The 22,660-nt window shown below is 51.2% G+C and overlaps 1 protein-coding gene across 1 annotated transcript in view; it reads right to left on the bottom strand.

Moving 5' to 3' along the window:
* Nucleotides 1-22,660, bottom strand: part of ESPL1 (extra spindle pole bodies like 1, separase) — a 33,895-nt gene that overhangs the window by 6,827 nt on the left and 4,408 nt on the right. Inside the window, exons 6-32 of the mRNA XM_023210989.3 lie at nt 21,859-21,995; nt 20,531-20,724; nt 18,225-18,464; nt 17,857-18,001; nt 17,475-17,613; nt 17,123-17,262; nt 15,240-15,374; nt 12,657-12,776; nt 11,843-12,014; nt 11,021-11,149; nt 10,740-10,896; nt 9,792-9,901; nt 7,103-8,091; nt 5,627-5,996; nt 5,269-5,430; nt 4,670-4,883; nt 4,380-4,570; nt 3,766-3,893; nt 3,507-3,629; nt 2,860-3,015; nt 2,003-2,173; nt 1,775-1,879; nt 1,485-1,600; nt 1,224-1,307; nt 912-1,076; nt 361-617; nt 44-236 (exon numbers count right to left, since the gene is read on the bottom strand). Of these exons, the coding sequence (XP_023066757.2) occupies nt 416-617; nt 912-1,076; nt 1,224-1,307; nt 1,485-1,600; nt 1,775-1,879; nt 2,003-2,173; nt 2,860-3,015; nt 3,507-3,629; nt 3,766-3,893; nt 4,380-4,570; nt 4,670-4,883; nt 5,269-5,430; nt 5,627-5,996; nt 7,103-8,091; nt 9,792-9,901; nt 10,740-10,896; nt 11,021-11,149; nt 11,843-12,014; nt 12,657-12,776; nt 15,240-15,374; nt 17,123-17,262; nt 17,475-17,613; nt 17,857-18,001; nt 18,225-18,464; nt 20,531-20,724; nt 21,859-21,995 (4,994 nt within the window). The 3' untranslated portion in view covers nt 44-236; nt 361-415. The remainder of the gene's footprint in view (nt 1-43; nt 237-360; nt 618-911; nt 1,077-1,223; nt 1,308-1,484; nt 1,601-1,774; nt 1,880-2,002; nt 2,174-2,859; nt 3,016-3,506; nt 3,630-3,765; nt 3,894-4,379; nt 4,571-4,669; nt 4,884-5,268; nt 5,431-5,626; nt 5,997-7,102; nt 8,092-9,791; nt 9,902-10,739; nt 10,897-11,020; nt 11,150-11,842; nt 12,015-12,656; nt 12,777-15,239; nt 15,375-17,122; nt 17,263-17,474; nt 17,614-17,856; nt 18,002-18,224; nt 18,465-20,530; nt 20,725-21,858; nt 21,996-22,660) is intronic.

Genomic DNA, 22,660 nt, shown 5'->3' with positions numbered 1-22,660 from the left:
AACGGGTCTATCACTACCCTTCATTGGGCCTGTCTCTACTTACATTTTCATGCCCCTTTCTCCTCCAGATTTGTCTGCTGAGGCCCAGCCAGGCCCAGCAGGCTTTGTCCTGTGTCTTTGTCTTTCTTCCCCAGGCACTCAAACTTGATCTCCTGTAAGCTGTTCCTGTCAGCTTACTGTACCACATAGCAGGAATGGGGGCAGTCATGACGTGTCTTTAAATGTTCTCAGATAAACTACACAAAACAAGGTTTAAATGATGTATCTTTATTATATTGAAGTTAAATCAAAAGGAAATGTTTCATATAAAACACTGGGGAAAGTCACTTTAAAAGAGTTATCCTAAGGATTAAATCTAACCTTGGAGGTAGAACAGGTATGAGGCTTCCAGCATCAAAAAGACAGCTCCATGGGGTTACCGCAGAAAGACAGGCAAACCATAGGCTATAGGGGCAGCCCCAATAAGATACTTGAGTCGGGGAGCTTGGCGGGCCTGGTTTACATAGTAGAGAAGGGGGGCCCCCGGGCCTGCTCCAAGCCAGCCCTGCAGCAGAGCCTCCGTGTAGCGGTCAATATCACGATCAGTCACATCCCAGAGATTACCCAGAAACAAGGGGCTGGGAAAAGAAAAGAAATATAAAGTAAGGGCTCTAAAACAGAATACATAGGAAAACACCATTGGTGGTGGGTGGGTGGGTAGAGAGGATTGAACCAATGAGAAACTCCTTTGGCCCTTGGTTACAAGAGAAGAATAGATGGGAGCTAAGGGTTAAATGGTCCAGGCATGCCAGGGAACTAGGGATAGGAGGAAAATGGGGCACACAAGAGGCAGGATTCAGACCTGGGAAAGAACCTGGGGTGAGGGCAGGAGTCTTAGTGCCCTAGGATGGGTCTTGCCCTTGGAGACTCACCAACCAGCCATGATGTACTTGAGCACGATGCCAGCCCCCTCCAGGTTTCCATGCACAGCCAGGGCCGCACTGCTACAGCCAAACAGCAGGGCCACTGCCCGGCAGCTCAGCCGCAGGACAGCCTGCCCGTCAAGGAAGTGGGCACCAGCCCCATGCCCTGCATAGCTAAGGCAGAAGGAGGTGAGATGAGTCTTGAGCTAGCAGTACCTGGCCTCTGCCTTTGTCTCCAGAGGCTCTCAAGTCCCAAAGCAACCCATGGTGATACCATCCTCAGGACTGCCCTCTCCCCACATCCCTGCCTTAAGCACTCACATATACAAATCATGCTGTGTCAGGGCTTCCTGCACCTGTTCGGGTCTCGGCACCTCCCCAACCACTCCTCTCCAGCCAGCTTCACTGCAGGGAAAAGGCAGGAGTGAGAATAGGGAAATGCATGGCAGGGGTCAGATGGCAAAGACGGCAGAGGGATCATTAAATAGAAGGTGGGCTGCAACAGCTGTTTCTGGAGAAAAGGCTTGTTGCCCCTGTGTGTTATCTACCCTTCCCCACTCTTCTTGTCTTTGTGCCCCTGACCTGCTGAAATAGGCTCGAAATTGCTCCTCTGTGCTTGACAGGTTATTGTGAGGGTTCAGGACATAGAAGGTACTTCGCGGATCCACCCCTTGACTCAGCACTGGCGAGGCCCCATACTGAGGAGGAGACACTGGTGATTAGGATGCTTGTCTCATCAAGAGGCCCAAGCCCCTTTCCATGTCTGAGCCATTCCTAGGACCCTCGCCTCTCTTCCCAGGTTTCTCTGCCCTTCCTTGTTGAGGTCTTCCCCAATTGCCAGTCATCCCCAAACACCACTCCCTGAACCCCACCTCTTTGATGATGGAGTAGCTGAGTAGGAAGCGGAAGGAGGGCAGCCGGGTGACAGGCAGTGCCTGGAGGCTGGGCATGCTTTCCCATGGCAGCTTCTGCAAGTCCTGGGCAAAAAGCACTAAGAGGTTACTGTCCCCAGCCAGGTATATGCAGAAGTCAGAAAGGGCATGGGGATGAGTTGGTACTCACTCCCCACTAGACACTGCCCCTCTGCCCCAGCTCCTTACCTTGTCTAGGACCAAGACAAGGTGGCTATTGCTTGGTACTGTCAGGCCCTGTAGACGTCCTACTGCCTCATTCAGGAGCTCCTGGGCTCGCTCTGGCTGGGTTGGGCACAGCCCATAGGCCAGGGCCTGAATGTCCTGAGGGGTGAGGGCACCGGCACCACTGAGCATGATCTGCAGGGGAACAGTGGTGGTGAGCACCATCTTCATTCATGATGGCTGCTGGGAAAGGATTAAGTCCAGTTTCTTCCCCTTCCCTGCTTTATTTTTTTTTGAGACAGTGTCTTGCTCTGTCGCCCAGGCTGGAGTGCAGTGGCACAATCTCGGCTCACTGCAACCTCCACCTCCTGGGTTCAAGTGATTCTCCTGCCTCAGCCTCCCGAGTAGTTGGGACTACAGGCACGTGCCACCAAGCCCAGCTAAGTTTTGTATTTTTAGTAGAGATGGGGTTTCACCCTGTTGGCCAGGATGGTCTCTACCTCTTGACCTCATGATCCACCCGCCTCGGCCTCCCAAAGTGCTGGGATTACAGGCCTAAGCCACAGCGCCTGTCCCTTTTTTAGATGGAGTCTTGCTCTGTCACCCAGGCTGGAGTGCAGCGATCTCGGCTCACTGCAACCTCTGCCTCCCGGGTTCAAGCAATTCTTCTGCTGCAGCCTCCCAAGTAGCTGGAATTACAGGTGCCGGCCACCACGCCCAGCGAATTTTTGTATTTTCGTAGAGACAGGGTTTCATCCTGTTGGCCAGGCTGGTCTCAAGCTCCTGAGCTCAAGCAATCCACCTGCCTTGGCCTCCCGAAGTGCTGGGATTACAGGTGCAAGCCACTGGGCCTGGCCCCCTTCCCTCCTTTCCTCACTCACTTTCAGCAGAGTGGGGTCAGGATATTTCCAGCCACATTCCCGTAGCAGCTCCTGTAGGCGGGAGGCCTCCTGGGCAGGGCTGGGCTCCTCACTGGACGGCAGCAGCAGCCCCTTCCAGCAGCCCAACACGGACTTCTCTAGGGAAGCGATGAGAACCTGAATGCAGAGGGCAGACCCTTTAGTCGGAGAGGAAACTGAGCTTCTTTCTCACAGGCACTGACATTCTGGAGATGAGAAAATGCGTTTTCCAACGTGCATATCTGTCTTACGTATCTTTCTGTTAGTCATAGAAGGCAAGAATCTAGAAACTTTTTTCATTTTCTGAGACTGGGAGAGTATAGACTATTATCTATCCCTCTGTTGTGACAAATATTAACAGGTGGGCAATGAAAGCTAAAACTGGGAAGCTGATAGTTGGGTTTAAGTCTTTTTTTTTTCTGCATATCTTTAAATATCCATTCCCATATATTCTTCAAGTTCTGGGCTCTGAAGTTCTCCCCAGGTGACATATTTTTAAATTTAGGTCTACACTTCCAGAAATGATTTGAAGTGGCTTTAGCACTGACCCAGGCCCTCTGGTAGAGAAGACACTGGGACTCCCCGGGTCGTTCCTAGGGCAGGCCTGACCCCACCCCAGGAGCACACACCTCCATCCTGTGGTCCAGTGCCAGCCGCCCCGTCCACCATTCTCGCTTGTCAGTACAGCTGCTGTTCTCTTTCTGTGCCTTCTGGATGGCATCGAACTCATTCAGAACTGAATGCAGAGGAAGCTTTGGGAGATGGCGCTGTGAGAGCTCTGCCTGTCCACATGATCACCATCTCTCTCCCTCTCCCAACACAGAATGTGAGCAGCTTGACCCAAAGCCCAACCCAGCCCAACTTCGCTCCATGGCCCAGGAATCCTACCTTGTTCTGGCCAGTGGGAATCTGCACACTGACTGGGGGACTGTCCTTTTCCAGCCGGGTCAATAGGAGGGTGTTGCCCATGGTTCCGGGCTGGAGGGTGGCCAGGGCCAACACACACACGGTCACCCCTGACAAACAGGATACAGCCAGAATCACTCAGCTGTTGAAAGAATTCCTTTCTCTGTCTTGGGCACTCAATCCCTGTCCATCACTCAAGACAGCATCAAGAAGCCTTCCTTGATCACTGGAGGTCAAAGTGCTCTCCCTTGCCTAATAGCTCCCTGTGCACAGAGACCACGTCCTGTACTTTGTGTTTCTCACAGGAACTAACAAAGTGAGGTACTCAAATCATGTGTATGTTTCATGTTAGTACAGAAGACCCCAGGCATCTGAACTCACCTCTGAGGAAAGACACTGAATTTGCTGGTAATTCAAAGTTGAGGTTTAAAAAAACAACAAACCTTCCTGATTTAAGATGCTAACAGGTGAAAAGGTATGACATAAGGGTCATAAATCTATGTAAACTAACCAATGCCTAAAACTCCTTCACCCAGCTCCTCAGTAAGAAGATGCAAAAGAGGACAGAGGAGCCGGCCAGAAGCCTGCCCGCATACCACTGGGGATCAGAGCCAGGCGCTCCTGGAAACTCTCTTTTTCAGGCTGGGGGAAGTGGCCAGATCCCAAAGCCCTGAAGGAAAAGAGGCGCTGGATGCGGGCCAGGGGGACATCTCCAGGCGTCTCCTGAAGGCTCAGCCCCTGCAGCTGGTCTGCTATTTCAAGTGATCCTCGGTACTTCTGGGCCTTGCTGCAAGCAACACAGGGAGGGATGAGGTCCCCTTCCTTCAAAGTCTGGACCTCCCTCTGGTCTGCCCCAGCAGGAGTCTCGGGGATGGTGGGCACCCACCTGAGTTGTCTGTGGAGGTGGGTGAGCAGCTGGTGGCGACAGGTGATGGAGACAGACTCGGTGACAAAGAAAGCAGTGGCATAGGGATCCCGGTGGCCCAGGCACAGGGCCAGGAAGCGGCAGAGGTGGGCATAGAGCCCACTAGGAGGACAGTGACTAATGCCCCGGAAAGCAACACTCAGGGAGTCACAGATGGAGTCCAGGGTAGAAAGACCTAGAGGAATGTCAGGACACTTGGTACAGCTGAATTCCTTATTTCATAGTTGACAGGAACTTTCCAAGAAAGAAGAGTCCCTATCTCATCTCCCATGTGGCAAATAGCAGCTACCATTTATGAAGAGCAGCATGCCAAATGAGGTGCCATGCAACTAACAGGCATCAACTCACTCCACCGTGCCCCCTAAACCCCATTTTTACAGAAGGAATAGAAGCTTGGAGAAGTTAAGTGACCTGCACACAGCTCATAGACAGAGTGCTGGGGTTCAAACACAGGTTCACAGGCTACTGGATCCAGATCAGATCCTGGAAAGACAGAGGGGTCAAGAGTTCTAGAAGCTCAGCCCTCTCAAAGTGACCAACGTCAGGGGTCGCATATTCACCAGTGGCTATGGGGGCTGAGGGGAGCCGGAGCTGAGGACCAAGGTCCTTGTCACTCTCCTTGTCTGGGCATGGCCTGGGCAGCTCCTTCTTGCTGGAATCCAGCCTCAGCAGCTCCCATTCTCCAGAAGCTGCCTCAGGGTCCGGCGCTGGAGCCTTCCTACCTGGGGAGAGAGCAGGCCTTTTTCACAGTGCTCCCTCCCCCTGCCATTCTCTTTGTTCTTCCTTCTGTAATCCACTCCCTTAGAGTCAGCAAAAGAGCATTCTTCCTGTACTTCCTTGGAAGCACTTACTGCTTGTGCTTTGCCCCAGAACAAACCCCCAAAACATGCACCTTCCATCTCACCCTTGCTGTCTTACCTGAGGCTGAGTCTTCCCCATCAGAGGCCCTGAGGATCTCAAAGCTCATTTCTCTCCAGTTGTCAGTCAGTTCCTCCTCAGGGATGGTCCTCATGATCTCAGGGCCAGGCCTGGCCTGGTCACTGGCCCTCTGGGGACGCTGCTCCTCACAATGTCTTGATGCCACCTTCTTGGCTCTCCGGCTCCTGCCACTCAGGCCAGGATTCCCAGGGGCACTACCTGGGGCAACCACGGCATCTGTCTTTAGGCTCAGGACGTTCCTTGCTCGCCCCTGGCCCCGGGAAGCAGTGCCCCGTCTCTTAGGCTCCTCTGCCAGCCAGGCCTCAGCTGAGACAGGGTCTTCCAAGTCACTGTCTTCATTGAAGTTCACCTGAGATCAGAGGGAAAGGGTGAAGGGCCAAGAGGTCTTCAGTGACAAGACACCTTGTGACAGCAGGTGGCGCAGTGGAGGCACCATCAAGCAATGTCCCACAGGACCATGAAAGATTTCAGAACTAACTTCCCACATGACACCCAACACTCTAGATGAAGGGCAGCGACTCTTGGAAGGGGAAGGGGTAGGAGGGAGAAAATGAGGGAACAGAAAGTGGGATGAAAAGGTAAAAGGAACGTTAAAGTTAAGGAAAATGTCTCTGTCTGAAGCAAAGGGAGACTTGGAACTAGGTCTTGCTGTGAAAGATGTTGTCCTGGCGCAGTGGTTCATGTCTGTAATCCCAGCACTTTGGGAGGCTGAGGCAGGAGGATCACCTGAGGTCAGGAGTTCGAGACCAGCCTGGCCATCATGGTGAAACCCCATCTTTACTAAAAATATATAAATAAGCTGGGTGTGGTGGCACCTGCCTGTAATCCCAGCTGCTCAGGAGGCTGAGGCAGAATTGCTTTAACCCAGGAGGTGGAGATTGCAGTAAGCCGAGATAGCACCACTGCACTCCAGCCTGGGTGACGGAATGAGACTCCGTCTCAAAAAAAAAAAAGGCCGGGCGCGGTGGCTGCTCACACCTGTAATCCCAGCATCCCAGCACTTTGGGAGGCCGAGGTGGGCGGATCACGAAGTCAGGAGATCAAGACCATCCTGGCTAACACAGTGAAACCCCATCTCTACTGAAATACAAAAAATTAGCCGGGCGTGGTGGCAGGTGCCTGTAGTCCCAGCTACTTGGGAGGTTGAGGCAGGAGAATGGTGTGAACCCGAGAGGCAGAGCTTGCAGTGAGCTGAGATTGCGCCACTGCTCTCCAGCCTGGGCGACAGAGTGAGACTCCGTCTCAAAAAAAAAAAACAAAAACAAAAACAGAGAAACAACAAAAAACAAACAAAAAAGCAAGATGTTGGGGTACTGCAGATAGCAGGAGATTAAGGTTCCACTAGGCCCTGGGGACCCCGCTATTCCACAGGGACACCTGCTCTATAAAACATTCTCCTCCAGGAATAACCCCATCCAACACCATCACCACCACCTAGCAACAGTCCCACCTCACCTTGAGGCGCGTCTGGGCTCTCTGTTGTACTCTGGGGGCCTGGGGAACTTCAGGCGTGCTCTTTGTAGGGCAGACTTCCTCAAACACGGTGAAGGGGACATGAGGGCCAGCTTGCCTGATCCGGCCTGGGGGTCTAGGTGTGCAGGGCGGTCCTCTACCTTCCAGACCTTTCTGAGAGGTATTATTGAGGCGCAGGGGAGCAGAGGCTACCTGTTGGCGCCCTCGTCCAGAACGTTTTTGGCTCTGAGTCTTAGAGGGCTCTGAGCCAGGGACACTTTTTATTAATGGTGGCCACCAGCCCCAGGAGCTTGCAAAAAGTTGGGTAGTACAGCAGCTGAGGCCAGCTAGCTTTGTGAGGGCCCAAATCAAGAGCAGGCTGGCTCGCCAGGGCTCTAGCTGGGGTATCCGTGCTGCTACAAACTTCAGCCCTGACTCTAGAACCTTCTGCAGGCTCTTGTTTGATGGCTGTCTCAGGCCCTCCAATGCCAACAGTGTGTATGCTTGAGCTAAGATCTCATCCAAGAGGGTTGGAACCAAGGAGGGGGGTGTTTTATGATTCAGGGAAGCTTGGAAAGCTTGGGTGAGGCGCTCGGTAGCTTCAGGGCAGCCCTTCAGCACGACCTGCAGCAGATCCAGACCCTGGGCCTGGTGGCCCATGGCCAGCCTCACCCCTGCCGTGACTAATACCCAGCGCAGACAGACTGCTGTGAGGACAGGGCTGGCACACAGCGAGCAGTCACAGGTGGGTGAATGGGACAGGAAGTTGGGTATGGGCTGGGGCTTGGTTTTCAAGTCTGGGGAGGAATTTGTAGAAGGTGCTATGGGGCCAGGCTCCTTGGCTACAGTGGCCACCAGCTCTAGAGCAGGGCCTCTTAGGAAGAGCTCCTCCTCTGGGAGCTGTGGAGGACAGGCGACCTGGGCCTGCTGCTTCCCCTTCTGCAGGTGGACCTTCTTCACAGAGTCCAGGTGCTGAGTCACCCCACCAAACTCTGGGGAGAAAGCAGAACAAGAATTATAAAATGGGGAGAAATGGCATCAAGCACTTCCTAAGTGACTTTGGGGCCCAACTCTCTAATATACGTGTTTTATATATGTACATGTATATATATATGTATTACTGTATAACATATCAAATATTAGTATGGCTTATTTTTTAGGTAAAAAAAAATTTTTTTTTTTTGAGATGGAGTCTTGCTCTGTTGCCGAGGCTGGAGTGCAGTGGCGTGATCTCGGCTCACTGCAAGCTCCGCCTCCTGGGTTCATGCCATTCTCCTGCCTCAGCCTCCCGAGTAGCTGGGACTACAGGCGCCCGGCACTACGCCCGGCTAGTTTTTTGTATTTTTTAGTGGAGATGGAGTTTCACAGTGTTAGCCAGGATGGTCTCAATCTCCTGACCTTGTGATCCACCCGCCTAGGAGGTAAAATCTTTAATGTTTTCTTTCCAACCAACAGTGGATTAAATGCAGGCCACAAAGCCCCCACACCTGCAGCTCAGGGGCCACATGGCTGAGAAGAGCAGGCTGGCCCCAACAGGCCCACACCTGAATCCTGCCTCCTACCCTGTGGTCCTGGCCCCAAACATTGACTTCTCAACTTTCTCATTTAACAAATGAAAATAATCTATGCTCCCACCCAGCTTTATGGGGTCTAGTTTGGGGGAAATGAAATACTAGAAGTATATGTGATTGAGGAGACGAAATGTGCCATAAATGCAATGTTTTATGATTAGCTTCAGCCCTCCTGAGGATGTTCGTGCTACTCAATACGGTAGCCACTAGCCATGTGGCTAATGAGCACATGAAGTGTGGCTAGTGTGACTGAGGACCTGAATTCTAAATATTATCTTTCTTTTTTTTGGGGGGGTCAGAGTCTCACACTGTCGCCCGGACTGGAGTGCAATGGTGCGATCTTGCTCACTGCAACCTCTGCCTCCTGGGTTCAAGTGATTCTCCTGCCTCAGCCTTCCGAGTAGCTGGGATTACAGGTGCCCGCCACCACACCTGGCTAATTTTTGTATTAGTAGAGATGGGGTTTCACTATGTTGGCCAGGCTGATCTCGAACTCCTGACCTCGTGATCTGCCTGCCTTGGCCTTCCAAAGTGCTGGGATTACAGGCATGAGCCACCAAGCCTGGCCCTAAATATTATCTAAATCAAATTTAAATAGCCAAAATGTATTAGGAAGCACTGAAAACTAGAACTAGGGTAAGTCTGGGACAGGCTGTCTAAAGGAGACCAATGGTTGGACTAAAGTCAAGGGAATGCTGCCCTGGGACCAGAAGTCAGTATCTGATTAAAAAGGGAACAAAGGCTGGACACGGTGGCTCATGCCTGTAATTCCAGCACTTTAGGAGGCCGAGGCGGGTGGATCACCTGAGGTCAGGAGTTCAAAACCAAGCTGGCCAACATGGTAAAACCTCGTCTCTACTACAAATAAGAAAAAATTATCCGGGCATGGTGGCGCATGCCTATAGTCCCAGCTACTGGGGAGACTGAGGCAGGAGAATCACTTGAACCTGGGAGGCAGAGGTTGCAGTGAGCCAAGATCACACCACTGCACTCCAGCCTGGGTGATAAAGCGAGACTGTCTCAAAAATAAAAAAAAGGCAACGAAACCTTTACACAGAAAGATGTGCTGTAGTATGTGCCATTTCAGCACGGCCTATGGGCATGGGGACATGGCTGCTCACCTGTGCAAGACTCAAGCAAGAACAGAACCTGCTGCAGGTCTGACTGACAGAGATCAATGTCATTGCGGGCCAGCTCCAGCTCGCCCTTCAGCACCAGGAACAGGGCACACCTTGTTGAGAGAGGAGAGGAGAACCAATCAGAGGAATCCTTTGTTTTCCTGGAGAGTCTTTCTCTTTGTTTCTTTCCCAGGCTGAGCTTCCTCAGTCCTTCCCTGCCTCCAAAAGGCATTCACTCCCTTAAGCTGACTTAAAGGCTCCCTGGGGAAAAACCCTCTACTCTTCTCTCTAATCCCAACTCTCCTTGTGCCTTGGGACAGGATTTCCCAAACTGCATTCCTCAATAAAAGGATCCGTGGGAGGCTGGGCGCAGTGGCTCATGCCTGTAATCCCAGCACTTTGGGAAGCTGAGGTGGGCGGATCACGAGGTCAGGAGATCAAGACCATCCTGGCTAACAGGATGAAACCCTGTGAAACCCTGTCTCTACTAAAAATACAAAACAATTAGCTGGGCGTGGTGGCAGGCACCTGTAGTCCCAGCTACTCAGGAGGCTCAGGCAGGAGAATGGCGTGAACCTGGGAGGCGGAGCTTGCAGTGAGCTGAGATTGCACCACTGCACTCCAGCCTGGGGGACAGGGCGAGACTCTGTCTCAAAAAAAAAAAAAAGGATCCTGTGGGAAAACATTCTTAGGGAAACACTGTACACTAGATCTCCCTTTTGGAGATTTGCAAGGTATATCCACATACTGAAGGACACGAGAGTCCTACGGGAAATAAAAACATCTAACCTTGATTAACTCAGCATTTCCCACTTATTTAGCTGTGGAATGCCTTTTTCCACAAATGCATCTAAACATAGCATGTAATCTGTGGAACAGTTTGGAATCCATGTTCAAGGGTGCATGGCACTCTGGTGCCATCATTGCCATATCCTCTGGCCCTGTACTCACTGGCGTGGTATCTGCAGCTTTGTTGTAAGTTTTAGGGCCTCCAAGCAAAAGGCCTTAGCTTCACTCACACTACCCAGGCGGCCCAGGTGGCAGACCAGCTTCTCTGAGCAGCTCAGCACCTCTGAAAGAACCTGCCATTTTTGTACCAGATTTTCACCTGTAGCAAAAGAGACAAGACAACCATCACTCAGCCACAGTGTGGATCCTCTGGAGAAAAAACTGCAGCCCTCTCATATAGCCTATCCATTCCAACAGGGCCCTGCTGTCCTCCCCAGACTCACCATAGTCCAGAAACGATGTCTCCACAGCTGCTTTCTGAGTTGAGAGGATGTCACTGCCCATCAGCAGGACGATGATGCTTCGGAGGAGCTTATGAGAGTCTATGAGAGCTACCTCAGGTGTCTGCCAGCCTGTGGTGGGTGTGGCAAAGAAGGGAGAGGATGCAGCCAGAACTTCACCACCTTCAGCTGCTAAGGCAGCAAAGCCTGCTTCCCATGCTTCCTTCTGCATTTAGGCAGGCAGAGCTAATCAATCTCATAACGCCTTCCCTCTGAGATCCCATGGGGTCTCAAAATCCTTTCAGCTGGCTGGGCGCAGTGGTCCAAGCCTGTAATCCCAGCATTTTGGGAGGCTGAGGCAGACGGATCACCTGAGGTCAGGAGTTCGAGATCAGCCTGGCCAACATGGTAAAACCCCATCTCTACTAAGAATACAAAAATTAGCTGGGCGTAGTGGCGCATGTCAGTAATCCCAGCTACTCAGGAGACTGAGGCAGGAGAGTCGCTTGAACCCGGGAGGCGGAGGTTGCAGTGAGCTGAGATTGCACCATTGCACTTCAGCCTGGGCAACAAGAGTGAAACTCCACCTCAGGAAAAAAAAAAAAAAAAAAAAAGTCCTTTCAGCCTAGTATTCCAGGCAGTCAGTCACCAATTGTTTAGAGTCAGCAGGCAAACTGAAACCCATCTGCTATCCCAAGCCTACTCTGTGCAGGTTCTAGGTAGGCTGGGCCACACAGCTGGCAGAGGGGATGAGGTTTGAGAAGAGCTGACAGCAGACAAACCATACACGTCATCCAAAGGGGGCCATCCACCCTATTCTTTCACCTTGGGCACAGAGCTGCTCCCACAGGGAATGTGAGAGGCTGTCTGACGGGAGGCTAAGGTAAGCTGCCACCAACTGCAGGGCCTGGACACGCAGCAAGTACCAAGCCTTGGAGGACTTCTGGAGGGCAGGATCCTGAAGCACAGACAGTAGCAGAGAGACGCCCTCGGTCGCCTAAAGGAGAGAAGGGGCCAGAGGAGGAAGTAAGTGGAGTCAGACAGGCACTTCAGAGCTTGAGAGGCCCTGGAGATTACGTGGCCCCATCCCTGACGGCCCTGGGTATTAGAAAGATTTTAGAATTTTCTGAGTATTTGCCTGGCTTTCGAGATCTCCCTGGAGCTAGGCAGAACGTTCCTGATCCTGAGAAGCAGTAACAGTTCCTAGCTTTGCCCTCACCAGTGACTTGTCCACCAATTTAGGAATGATAAAAACGTAGAGAAGAAACTAGAGCATGAGAGGGTAGAAGACATGCCCAAGTCACACAACTAGTTTGGGAGAAAACTCAAGTCTTTGCGATCCCCTGGATTTCTAGTCCAGAGCTCCCATGCCTTCCCAGGATCACTGTTGTCCCAGCTTTTCGTCACAGGACAGACTTTGCCCCTTGCCCTTGAAGAAGGAAAAGGACTGTATCTCTACCAGAGGAGGACTGATGAGCAAGTCGCTGGCGAGGGCAAGGCTAGGAAATATGCCTGCCTCTCAGGGTTGGGAACATTCTGCCTAGCTCCAGGGAAATCTCAAAAGCCAGGCAAATATCAAGAAAATCCTAAATTCTTTCTAATACCCAGGGCCTTCGGAGATGAAGAAAGTGAGAAATACCTTCTGGTGAGTCCAGTAGAGTTGACTTCGAAGTAGATCACAGGTCAGGGAAAGGAGCAGGTATGTGTCAGTGGTCTGATCAAGATGCTTCAGGCTCGATGCTGCCTCTTCCAGGTATAACTAAGGAAGCAATCAGAGGGCGCATGAGGAAAGGCAGCCACACTCTTCAAACGAAAGTGGAGTAAATAAGGGCGACTGCATGGCTCACGCCTGTAATCCCAGCACTTTGGGAGGCCAAGGTGGGCGGATCACCTGAGGTCAGGAGTTCAAGACCAGCCTGGCCAACATGGTGACAGCCCGTCTCTACTAAAAATACAAAAATTAGCCAGGCGTGGTGGCACGCGCTGTAATCCCAGCTACTCAGGAGGCTGAGGCAGGAGAATCACTTCAACCCGAGGCAGAGGTTGCAGGGATCGGGGGGTCCAGAAATGTACTCCAGCCTGGGTGACACAGTGAAACCCCGTCTCTACTAAAAAATACAAAAAAACTAGCCGGGCGAGGTGGCGGGCGCCTGTAGTCCCAGCTACTCCGGAGGCTGAGGCAGGAGAATGGTGTAAACCCGGGAGGCGGAGCTTGCAGTGAGCTGAGATCCGGCCACAGTACTCCAGCCCGGGCGACAGAGCGAGACTCTGCCTCAAAAAAAAAAAAAAAGTGGAGTAAAGCATTTATAAACAAAATGCTCAACATGTCCAATAAATATTATATTATTTCAGATATTATAATCTGCATAGGAGTTATTGATTCACTCTCTAAATTGTGCATTTAACACTTGGTTAACCACTTTTTTTTTTTTTGGCATGGAGTTTCGCTCTTGTTGCCCAGGCTGGAGTGCAATGGTATGATCTCGACTCACTGCAACCTCCGCCTCCAGGGTTCAAGTGATCTCCTGCCTCAGCCTCCCAAGTAGCTGGGATTACAGGCATACTCCACCATGCCCAGCTAATTTTATATTTTTAGTAGAGATGGGTTTCTCTATGTTGGTCAGGTTGGTCTTGAACTCCCGACCTCAGGTGATCTGCCTACCTCGGCCTCCCAAAATGCTGGGATTACAGGTGTGAGCCACTGCGCCCAGCCTGGTTAACCACTTTTAGATTAAAGCTATATACAGAGTAAGCAGTAGCTGGGCACAGTGGCTCATGCCTGTAATATCAGCACTTTGGGAGGCTGAGGCGGGAGGATCACTTGAGCCCAGGAGTTCAAGACCAGCCTGGGCAACATAGTGAGACTCTGTCTCTACAAAACATTTAAAAATTAGCCAGGTGTGGTGGCATGTACCTGTAATCCCAGCTACTCAGGAAGGTGGTGTGGGAGGATCACTTGAGTGCAGAAGGTCAAAGCTGCCGTGAGCCATGATCATGCTACTGTACTCTGGCCTGGGCAACACTGTGACACCCTGTCTCAAAACATGAATAAAATAAATTTTAAAAAACAAGCAGGCTGCTGGGCACAGTGGCTCATGCCTGTAATCCCAGCACTTTGGGAGGCCGAGGCAGGTGGATCACAAGGTCAGGAGTTCGAGAGCAGCCTGACCAATATGGTGAAATCCCATCTCTACTAAAAACACAATAAAAATTAGCTGGGCGTGGTGGTGCGTGCCTGAAATCCCAGCTACTCGGGAGGCTGAGGCAGGAGACTTGTTTGAACCCAGGAGGCAGAGGTTGCAGTGAGCCAAGATTGCGCCACTGCACTCCAGCCTGGGCGACAGAGCGAGACTCCACCTCAAAAAAAAAAAAAAAAGAATTACTATATTTTGGCCAGATGCGGTAGCTCACGCCTATAATCCCAGCACTTTGGGAGGCCAAGGCAGGCAGATCACCTGAGCTCAGGGGTTTGAGACCAGCCTGGCCAACGTGGTGAAACTGCATCTCTACTAAAAATACAAAAATTAGCCAGGCATTGTGGCAGGTGCTTGTAATCCCAGCTACTCGGGAGACTGAGGCAGGAGAATTGCTTGAACTCAAAAAAAAAAGAATTACTATATTTTGTGAATGGAAATGACACCACTAAAAACAGAATGCTGTAAACAGAATCATGTCTTCTGTTTTCAAAGTCAATATACTAGAGTGATGCGAAAATAATAAGAGTGAGATATTTCGTGGCAAAGTTATCCAGGGGTAAACACTGCAACCATAAGCACTGGCAAGTATTCTTGGGGCAAAAGGGAAAAGGGTTAAGCAGGAAAGAGATTAGATCACACCTGTGCCTACCAGTGGTCATTAAGATGAAGTAGAACAGGGAGAAACTGGAGGCCAAGGAGACCAACCAGGAGACACTGTGATAGCCTTATGTGAGCAATGAAGCATCAACTAGGGCAACAGAACCAGTCAGGAAATACAAGACTGGCGGTATATTCCTGCAGCAGTCTGTAAACTTAATGAACAACTGGTTTTGCAGGAAGGACAAAGATGACTCCCCTTCTTACAGCCGCCTCCAACTGCTCCACACTCCACAATTCTCCAGCCAATTGTGGTGGTAAAAGGCTGAGAAGCTGCCCCTTTGATATCCTGTCTTCTCAGAAAAGAGGTGGGCCTCTAAAGCTACGGGCCCCCTGCAGTCTCCAGACTAGGCTGGTTGGGCACTCACCTGGGCATAGCTGGGACAGCCGAGGGTCAGGAGGAGCTGGGTGATGTGGCAGGAGGAGCCAGCTGCCTTCGAGTGGTCCTTCAGTCTCTCAGAGACAATCCGTAGCAGCAGGAGGACCTCCAGAGCCTGCATGGGCTGGTCAGCAAGAGCAGCCAAAGTTTACTTCACCCCTGCTCAAGCCTCCATTTCTACCCTCTGCTCCCCAGCCCTTTGGGACCTTGGACTGTAGTTTGACCTCAGGGCCTGGGTGGAATGTGGTTACCCAGATGAAGTAATCATCACCCTGCCCCTACTGTTTTAAAGCCTAGATGCCATTCATCATCAATAGCCAGGATTTTCTGAGTTCTTACTATGTGCCAGGCACTGTGCCAAGGCTTACATGCATCAGTGCATTTAACCCTCATAACAACTCTAATCCCAATTTTACAGTACAGGAAGTTAAGACTCACATGGGTTGCTTGTCTAAGTTCACATAAAGGTATGTGGCAGAACCAAGACTCAAATCTAGGGCTGAGGTAGCTTCCCCTGCTAGAAATATGGTCTAATGCTCACAGTTAACAGCATGTATAATGGCTTTTTTTTTTTTTTCTAAGTTTCCTAATTGGAGTCTAGGGTAGAGCTTCAGGAAGTTTGTGAAACTCCCTGAAATAAGAATGTACATGGCCTTATAGGCCAGGCACAGTGGCTTATGCCTATAACCCCAGCAGTTTGAGAGGCTGAGGCAGGCGGGTCACCTGAGATCAGGAGTTCGAGGCCAGCCTGGCCAACACGGTGAAACCCCATCTCTACCAATGATACAAAATTAGCTGGGTGTGGTGGTATGCGCCTGTAATCCCAGCTGCTCAGGAGGCTGAGTGAGCCAGGAGAATCGCTTGAACCCAGGAGGCAGAGGATGCAATGAGCTGAGATCACGCCACTGCTCTCCAGCCTGGGTGACAGAGCAAGACTATCTCGGGGGGGAAAAAAAGTTGGGCACAGTGGCTCATGCCTGTAATCCCAGCACTTTTGGAGGCTGGGGCGGGTGGATCACCTGAGGTCAGGAGATCAAGACCAGCCTGGCCAATATGGTAAAACCCTGTCTATACTAAAAATGCAAAAAAGTAGCCAGGCATGGTTGCACGCCTATAGTCCCAGCTACTCGGGAGGCTGAGGCAGAAGAATCACTTGAACCCAGGTGGTGGAAGTTGCAGTGAGCCCAGATTGCGCCACTGCACTCCAGCCTGGGCTATAGAGTGAGACTCCATCTCAAAAAAAAAAAGAGGCACACATAACAATGTAAGAATGTAAGATTGTGTATAAAGGCATCTATGTATTTTTCTGATAGGTAACAAATCATCTAATAATTAAAGCTAACTTTTTTTTTTTTTTAATGAAACAGTGTCTTGCTCTGTCCCCCAGGCTGGAGTGCAGTGGCGCGATCTTAGCCCACTGCAACCTCCACCTTCTGGCTCAAGGGATTCTCCTGCCTCAGCCACCTGAGTAGCTGGGATTACAGGCACATGTCACCGCACCAGGCTATATTTTTTTTATTTCTTGTAGAGATGGGGTTTCGCTATGATGCCCAGACTAAAGCTAACATTTCAGCACACCATTTACACTATACCTCTTCCATGCACTGCCGCACGGAATCATAACGCCATGAGGCAGTCGTATGTCCCCCATTTTAGAGATAAGGAAACTTGGGCTTAGAAAGTTAAGCAACTTGCCCGAGGCCATACACAATGAGGGAGCTTGGATTTAAAATAAGACTGGTGATACAGGCCTGTGCTTCATCACTGGCTTTCATGGCTTCTCAGCAGGCTCACAGGCCAAAGAAGGTGAAGGAGCTGTTTCTGGTTTAGTCCTTATTTATATGGGTCCCCCTAAATGCCCCACCTCATTACCTTTGCCACCAGCTGGTAGAGGGCTGCTAGGATCTGCAGTGAGGCTGCTGTCTGCTGGAGACACCGTACAGCTGGGGCCTGCCCCTTCGTAAGCAGCTTCTTCCACAGGGCCAGGGCTTGGTCCAGGCATTTGGACTGAGCTGTTAAGCCAGAAGAAAATGACTGCTGTCTCAGCATGGGCAATCTGGAGAGAACTTGCCTTCCTCCATAACATCCTCTGCCCTTTACATCAACCTCCCACTGCTTCCACAACCTCCTACTCTATAAGGTCAGGCTCTCTCTCACCAGGGGTCCCTGTTCCACTCTTAGGAAACCATGGAGATGCCCATGCCATACTCCATTTACCCCTCACCAGCATCTGCAGCCAGGTTGAAGGCAATGTTACTGTATAGGAGACGATCTTCCTGGAGTTTATCTTCATAGTTCAGGTCATTGACTTCAAATTCCTCCAAGTTACCAGGAGCCTGGGCTCTCCGATCCCGCTCGATACCCTGGATGGGAAGATTGGAGTATAAAACAGGGCACAGTGGTGTGGGCCTATAGTCCTGGCTACTCGGCAGGCTGAGGTGGGAGGATTGTTTGAGCCCGGTTCAAGACCAGCCTGGGCAACAGAGAGACCCCCATCTCTAAAAATAAAAACAAAACAAAAAAAGGGCTGATACCAACTTGTTGGGGGCCCAGGGACAATAATTCCTACACCCAGTTCTACTGAGCCCCACAGCAGCCACACTCACTTCCTGCATTTTGGCTTCCAGAGTACAGATGTAAAGCCACAGCAAGGCCTGTGCTTTATCGTCCAGAAGCTGATCTCTGGCCTGGGCCTCAGGTCTCACAGACTCCAGAAGCTGCAGGGCTTCCCGGACAGCATCCAGAGCAGAGCTGCAGGGAGAAGATATGCTTAAGCTGGGCCTACTATGAGTACCTGCCACAGTGCCCTGGGAAGGGCTGGCTGCAGAACAGCTGGCCTCACCCTTTGCATGTGCTCCCATGGCCACAAGATGAAGGGAGCATTCAGGGATGTGGAGAGGGAAACTGGTTCTGAAGAGTGTGAGAGGACCTAGGGCAAGGAGCAAGAGTGGCCTCCGCAGCTACTACTCCTTACCAGTTGGTCTGCTGGGCAAAGTCATGGTAGCAGAGCACCTGAGCCAGTTCTACCAGGTGGGTGGCTCGTGCCCAGGCCCCGGCTGGTGTCTCCTCAGGGCTCAGCTCCAGGAGGTCACAGATGATGTTGAAGCGTTCCTGTCCAGTGTCAGCCCGCACAGACTTGTAGGCCTGCAACTCCTCCCTCAGCAGGAAGGCCAGGGTCTCCGGGTCCCAGCCACTTAGGCTGTCTCGCAGAGTCCTGAGAGAGGGCATGCTCAGCACCAGGGTGGAGCCCAGAAGGCATATAGCCTCTGCTCCCATGCTGAGGAGCCCCAGCCTTGGCTTGCTGAAAGCTCAGTAAGTTTCCAGTCATGGCTTTAAAAATCTAAATCAGATTGCATTGCTCCTCTGTTTAACAAACTGCAGCGGGCTCCCACTAGGAATCATTTCCAAAGCCCTGACCATGGCCTATAAGGCCCTGTGTGACCTGGCCTCTTCCCACCTTGACCACCTCCATTCCATATGGCTCTCCAACCTATACTCCTATTCTACTACCCCCAGCATGCTGGCTTTCTCAAGCATGGTCCCAAGTTTGTTCCCACCTTGCAACCTTTGTATTTACTACTTTTTTTTTTTTTTTTTTTTTGAGACGGAGTCTCACTCTGTCACCCGGGCTGGAGTGCAGTGGCCGGATCTCAGCTCACTGCAAGCTCCACCTCCCAGGTTTACGCCATTCTCCTGCCTCAGCCTCCCAAGTAGCTGGGACTACAGGCGCCCGCCACCTCGCCCGGCTAGCTTTTTGTATTTTTTAGTAGAGACAGGGTTTCACCGTGTTAGCCAGGATGGTCTCGAACTCCTGACCTCGTGATCCGCCCGTCTCGGCCTCCCGAAGTGCTGGGATTACAGGCTTGAGCCACCGCGCCCGGCCTGTATTTACTACTCTCTCTGCAAGGAATTCTCTTCCCTGAGGTTTTTTTTTTTTTCAGACAGTCTCACTCTATTGTCCAGGCTGGAGTGCAATAGCGTGATCACGGTTCACTGCAGCCTTGATCTTCCAGGCTCTTCCTTGCTCCCACTTCAGTCTCCTAATTAAGTGTAAATAGACTATAGGTTCATGCCACCACATTCGGCTAATTTTTTTTAAGTAGGGACAAGGTCTCACTATGTTGCCCAGGCTCCCTGAGATCTTTATAGAGTAGATTCCTTCACATCCTCAGGTCTCATCTGTCACTTCTTCAAAAAGGGCTTTCCTGAATAACCTACCTAAAGTTGCTCCCTCTTTTGGCAAATCACTGTTTAGTTGTCTTCATAGAGCATACGTGAAGTCTGGGTGCATTGGCTCATGCCTGTAATCCTAGCACTTTGAGAGGCCAAGGTGGGAGGATCACTTGAGCCTGGGAGTTCAAGACCAGCCTAGACAACATAGTGAGACCTTGTCTCTATTTAAAAAAAAAAAAAAAAAAAGGAACAGACACAAAATGTCCTTTTTAAAAATATCTCCCCAAGTAGAATATAACCTCCATGAAAGTAAGACCACTGTCACCACTATACCCACAAGTACTTAGCACAGTGGCTAGCATATAGTAGGCACTCAATGAATAACTAATGAATGAAGGAATTACTGTCTTTTTCAGACATAAACATGAAAGGACATGACCATGAGTACCAAAAGCCACTCTATCCATGGGAGAAACATGGTTGACCCCCTTCCCAACTCACTTTTCTTTTGAGACGGAGTCTCCCTCTGTCACTCAGGCTGGAGTGCAGTGGTGCGAGCTCGGCTCACTGCAACCTTCACCTCAGGGGTTTGAGCAATTCTCCTGCATCAGCCTCCTGAGTAGCTGGGATTACAGGCACCCGCCATCACGCCCATCTAATTTTTTTTTTTTTTGAGACAGAGTCTTGCTCTGTCGCCCAGGCTGCAGTGCAGTGGAGCGATCTCGGCTCACTGCAACCTCCGCCTCCCGGCTTCACGCCATTCTCCTGCCTCAGTCTCCCAAGTAACTGGGATTACAGGCGCCTGCCCCCACGCCTGGCTAATTTTTTATATTTTTAGTAGAGATAGGGTTTCACCATGTTAGCCAGGATGGTCTTGATCTCCTGACCTCGTGATCCACCCGCCTTGGCCTCCCAAAGTGCTGGGATTACAGGCGTCAGCCACCGTGCCCGGCCAACACCCAGCTAATTTTTGTATTTTTAGTAGAGATGGGGTTTCCCCTTGTTGGCCATGGTCTCCAACTCCTGACCTCAAGTGATCCACCCGCCTCAGCTTCCCAAAGTGCTGGGATTACAAGCATGAGCCACCGCATCTGGCCCCCAACTCACTTTAGCTGTAGCTCCTTGTCTCCAGCCCTGGACGCATCCATCTTGACCCGGACCCAGAAAGTGACTGGCTCAGCCATGTGTTCAGGGCTATAGGGTTTCAGGGCTGCCAGCCACAAAGTCACCATCTTGCAGCCCTGGGCTTGTTTACCCAGTTTCTTCAAACTCTCTACTTGTAGCCGGAAGCACCTGTGCAACTGACCAGAGAAAGGGAACAGACCAAACTGGAGAGGAACCAGTGAGTGTGTATGGTGGAAAGGGATGTACATGCATAGGTACATACACCACATGGTGGGGTGGGGTTGGCAGGTGGGCCTCCTGAGCCACCCCCACCCAAGAGAGGAGACACCTAAAAATGAAATACTCTGAGTGCCTTCAACTCAGAGGCTCCAATCCACACCCTTGAAAACCTGCTTCTCCTCCTGTAATCCTTCTCAGCAAATGGCACTACCTTCTCCTGAGTCAGAAATGTGGGGCCATCTCTGATGTTCCCTTCTCTCGCTCTCCCTCCTACCAGTCACCTACTAGGTTAATCCTTGGCTTCTTGCACCCATCCACTGCATTCCATCCCTTGTGCAGCTGCTTCAGTTCAGCCCACCCCTCCCTGCCTAGGTTACTATAGCAGCCTGATTACCCAGTCTTTTCTCCTGCACTCCGTTCATCACAGCAAAGTCAGGGAAATCCAAAACGCCTGTCTGCTGTCATGCCTCCACTTAAATCCTTTAGAGGCTTATCATCTCAGTCAAGATGAAACCCAAGCCCCTCTATGACCTATCTTGCTTGCCAATCCCGCCAATGCATCAGTTAACAGGTATTCTTGCTTAAGAACACTGGTTCTTGCCCAGCGTGGTGGCTTGAGCCTATAATCCCAGCACTTTGGGAGGCCCAGGCAGGCAGATCACCTGAGGTCAGGAGTTCGAGACCAGCCTGGCCAACCAACATGGTGAAAGCCCCGTCTCTACAAAAAATACAAAAATTAGCTGGGCATGGTAGTGGGTGTAATCCCAGCTATTTGGGAGGCTAAGGCAGGAGAATTGCTTCAACCCGGGAGGCAAAGGTTGCAGTGAGTCGAGATGGCGCCACTGTACTCCAGCCTGGGCGACAGAGCAAGCGAGACTCGTCTCAAAAAAAAAAAAAAAAAAGTGAGTCAATCTAAAGAAAAACACTAAGTTACAGTACAGTGAGGTTTGGGAAACACTGCTCCAAATACTGGTGCCAACATGCTGCTACTAACCCCCTACTCGAAGGGAGGGTGCTGGCTAGGCCCTTTCCTGCTCCCCCCATTCCCCGACCACATAAGCTCCCTTCCTGCACCTCTCATTTCCTTGTACCTTCTCAGGAGGCACCTCAGGATAAGTGCCTGGCTTCACCAAACCCAGGTGCTGACAGAGCGGCTCAGAGATGGCACAGGCCTCGGTATAGAGCTTGTGACTATAAAAGCTGTAGGCCAAGTTACTGGTGTAAGAAGCTGCAGGGGAGAAAAGGCACAATTGACCGTAGGAATGGCTCCCACCACCCTCTCCGCCTGGAGAGGCAGCAGAGATTAGCTCAATCTATGGTCAGCTCAGCAGCTTCCAGATCAGACAGGAACCCCTACTGCTAGGAATGAGGAAGGGGTGGCTGTCCCCTTCCTGCTCCAAATAGGCCCATGCCCTTCATTCTAGTACGGTGAACCCACACCACTCAGCCCATCTGCACTTGTTTTACAAACCAGAACCCCTCCTGCCTCAGCACTGGTTGTTTCTTCTGCCAGGGATATCCTTTTCCAGGAACCCACATGGCTAACTCCCTCACGTCCTCCAAGCCTGTGCTCACATCACCCTCTCAATGAGGTCTACCCTGACCACCTGATTTAAGGTGGTAACGTCCCCCCCGTCATGCACCTTAGACTCTCAATTCCCTTTCTTTTTTTTTTTTTTTTTTTGAGACAGAGTCTTGCTCTGTCGCCCGGGCTGGAGTGCAGTGGCTGGATCTCAGCTCACTGCAAGCTCCGCCTCCCGGGTTTACGCCATTCTCCTGCCTCAGCCTCCCGAGTAGCTGGGACTACAGGCGCCCGCCACCTCGCCCGGCTAGTTTTTTCTATTTTTTAGTAGAGACGGGGTTTTACTGTGTTAGCCAGGATGGTCTCGATCT

This window comes from Piliocolobus tephrosceles, chromosome 10, assembly GCF_002776525.5.
Source record: "Piliocolobus tephrosceles isolate RC106 chromosome 10, ASM277652v3, whole genome shotgun sequence".
In the NCBI taxonomy this organism is placed as follows: Eukaryota; Metazoa; Chordata; class Mammalia; order Primates; family Cercopithecidae; genus Piliocolobus; species Piliocolobus tephrosceles.
Note: the sequence above shows the minus strand (reverse complement) of the source record. Positions and strands in the feature narration are given on the sequence as shown.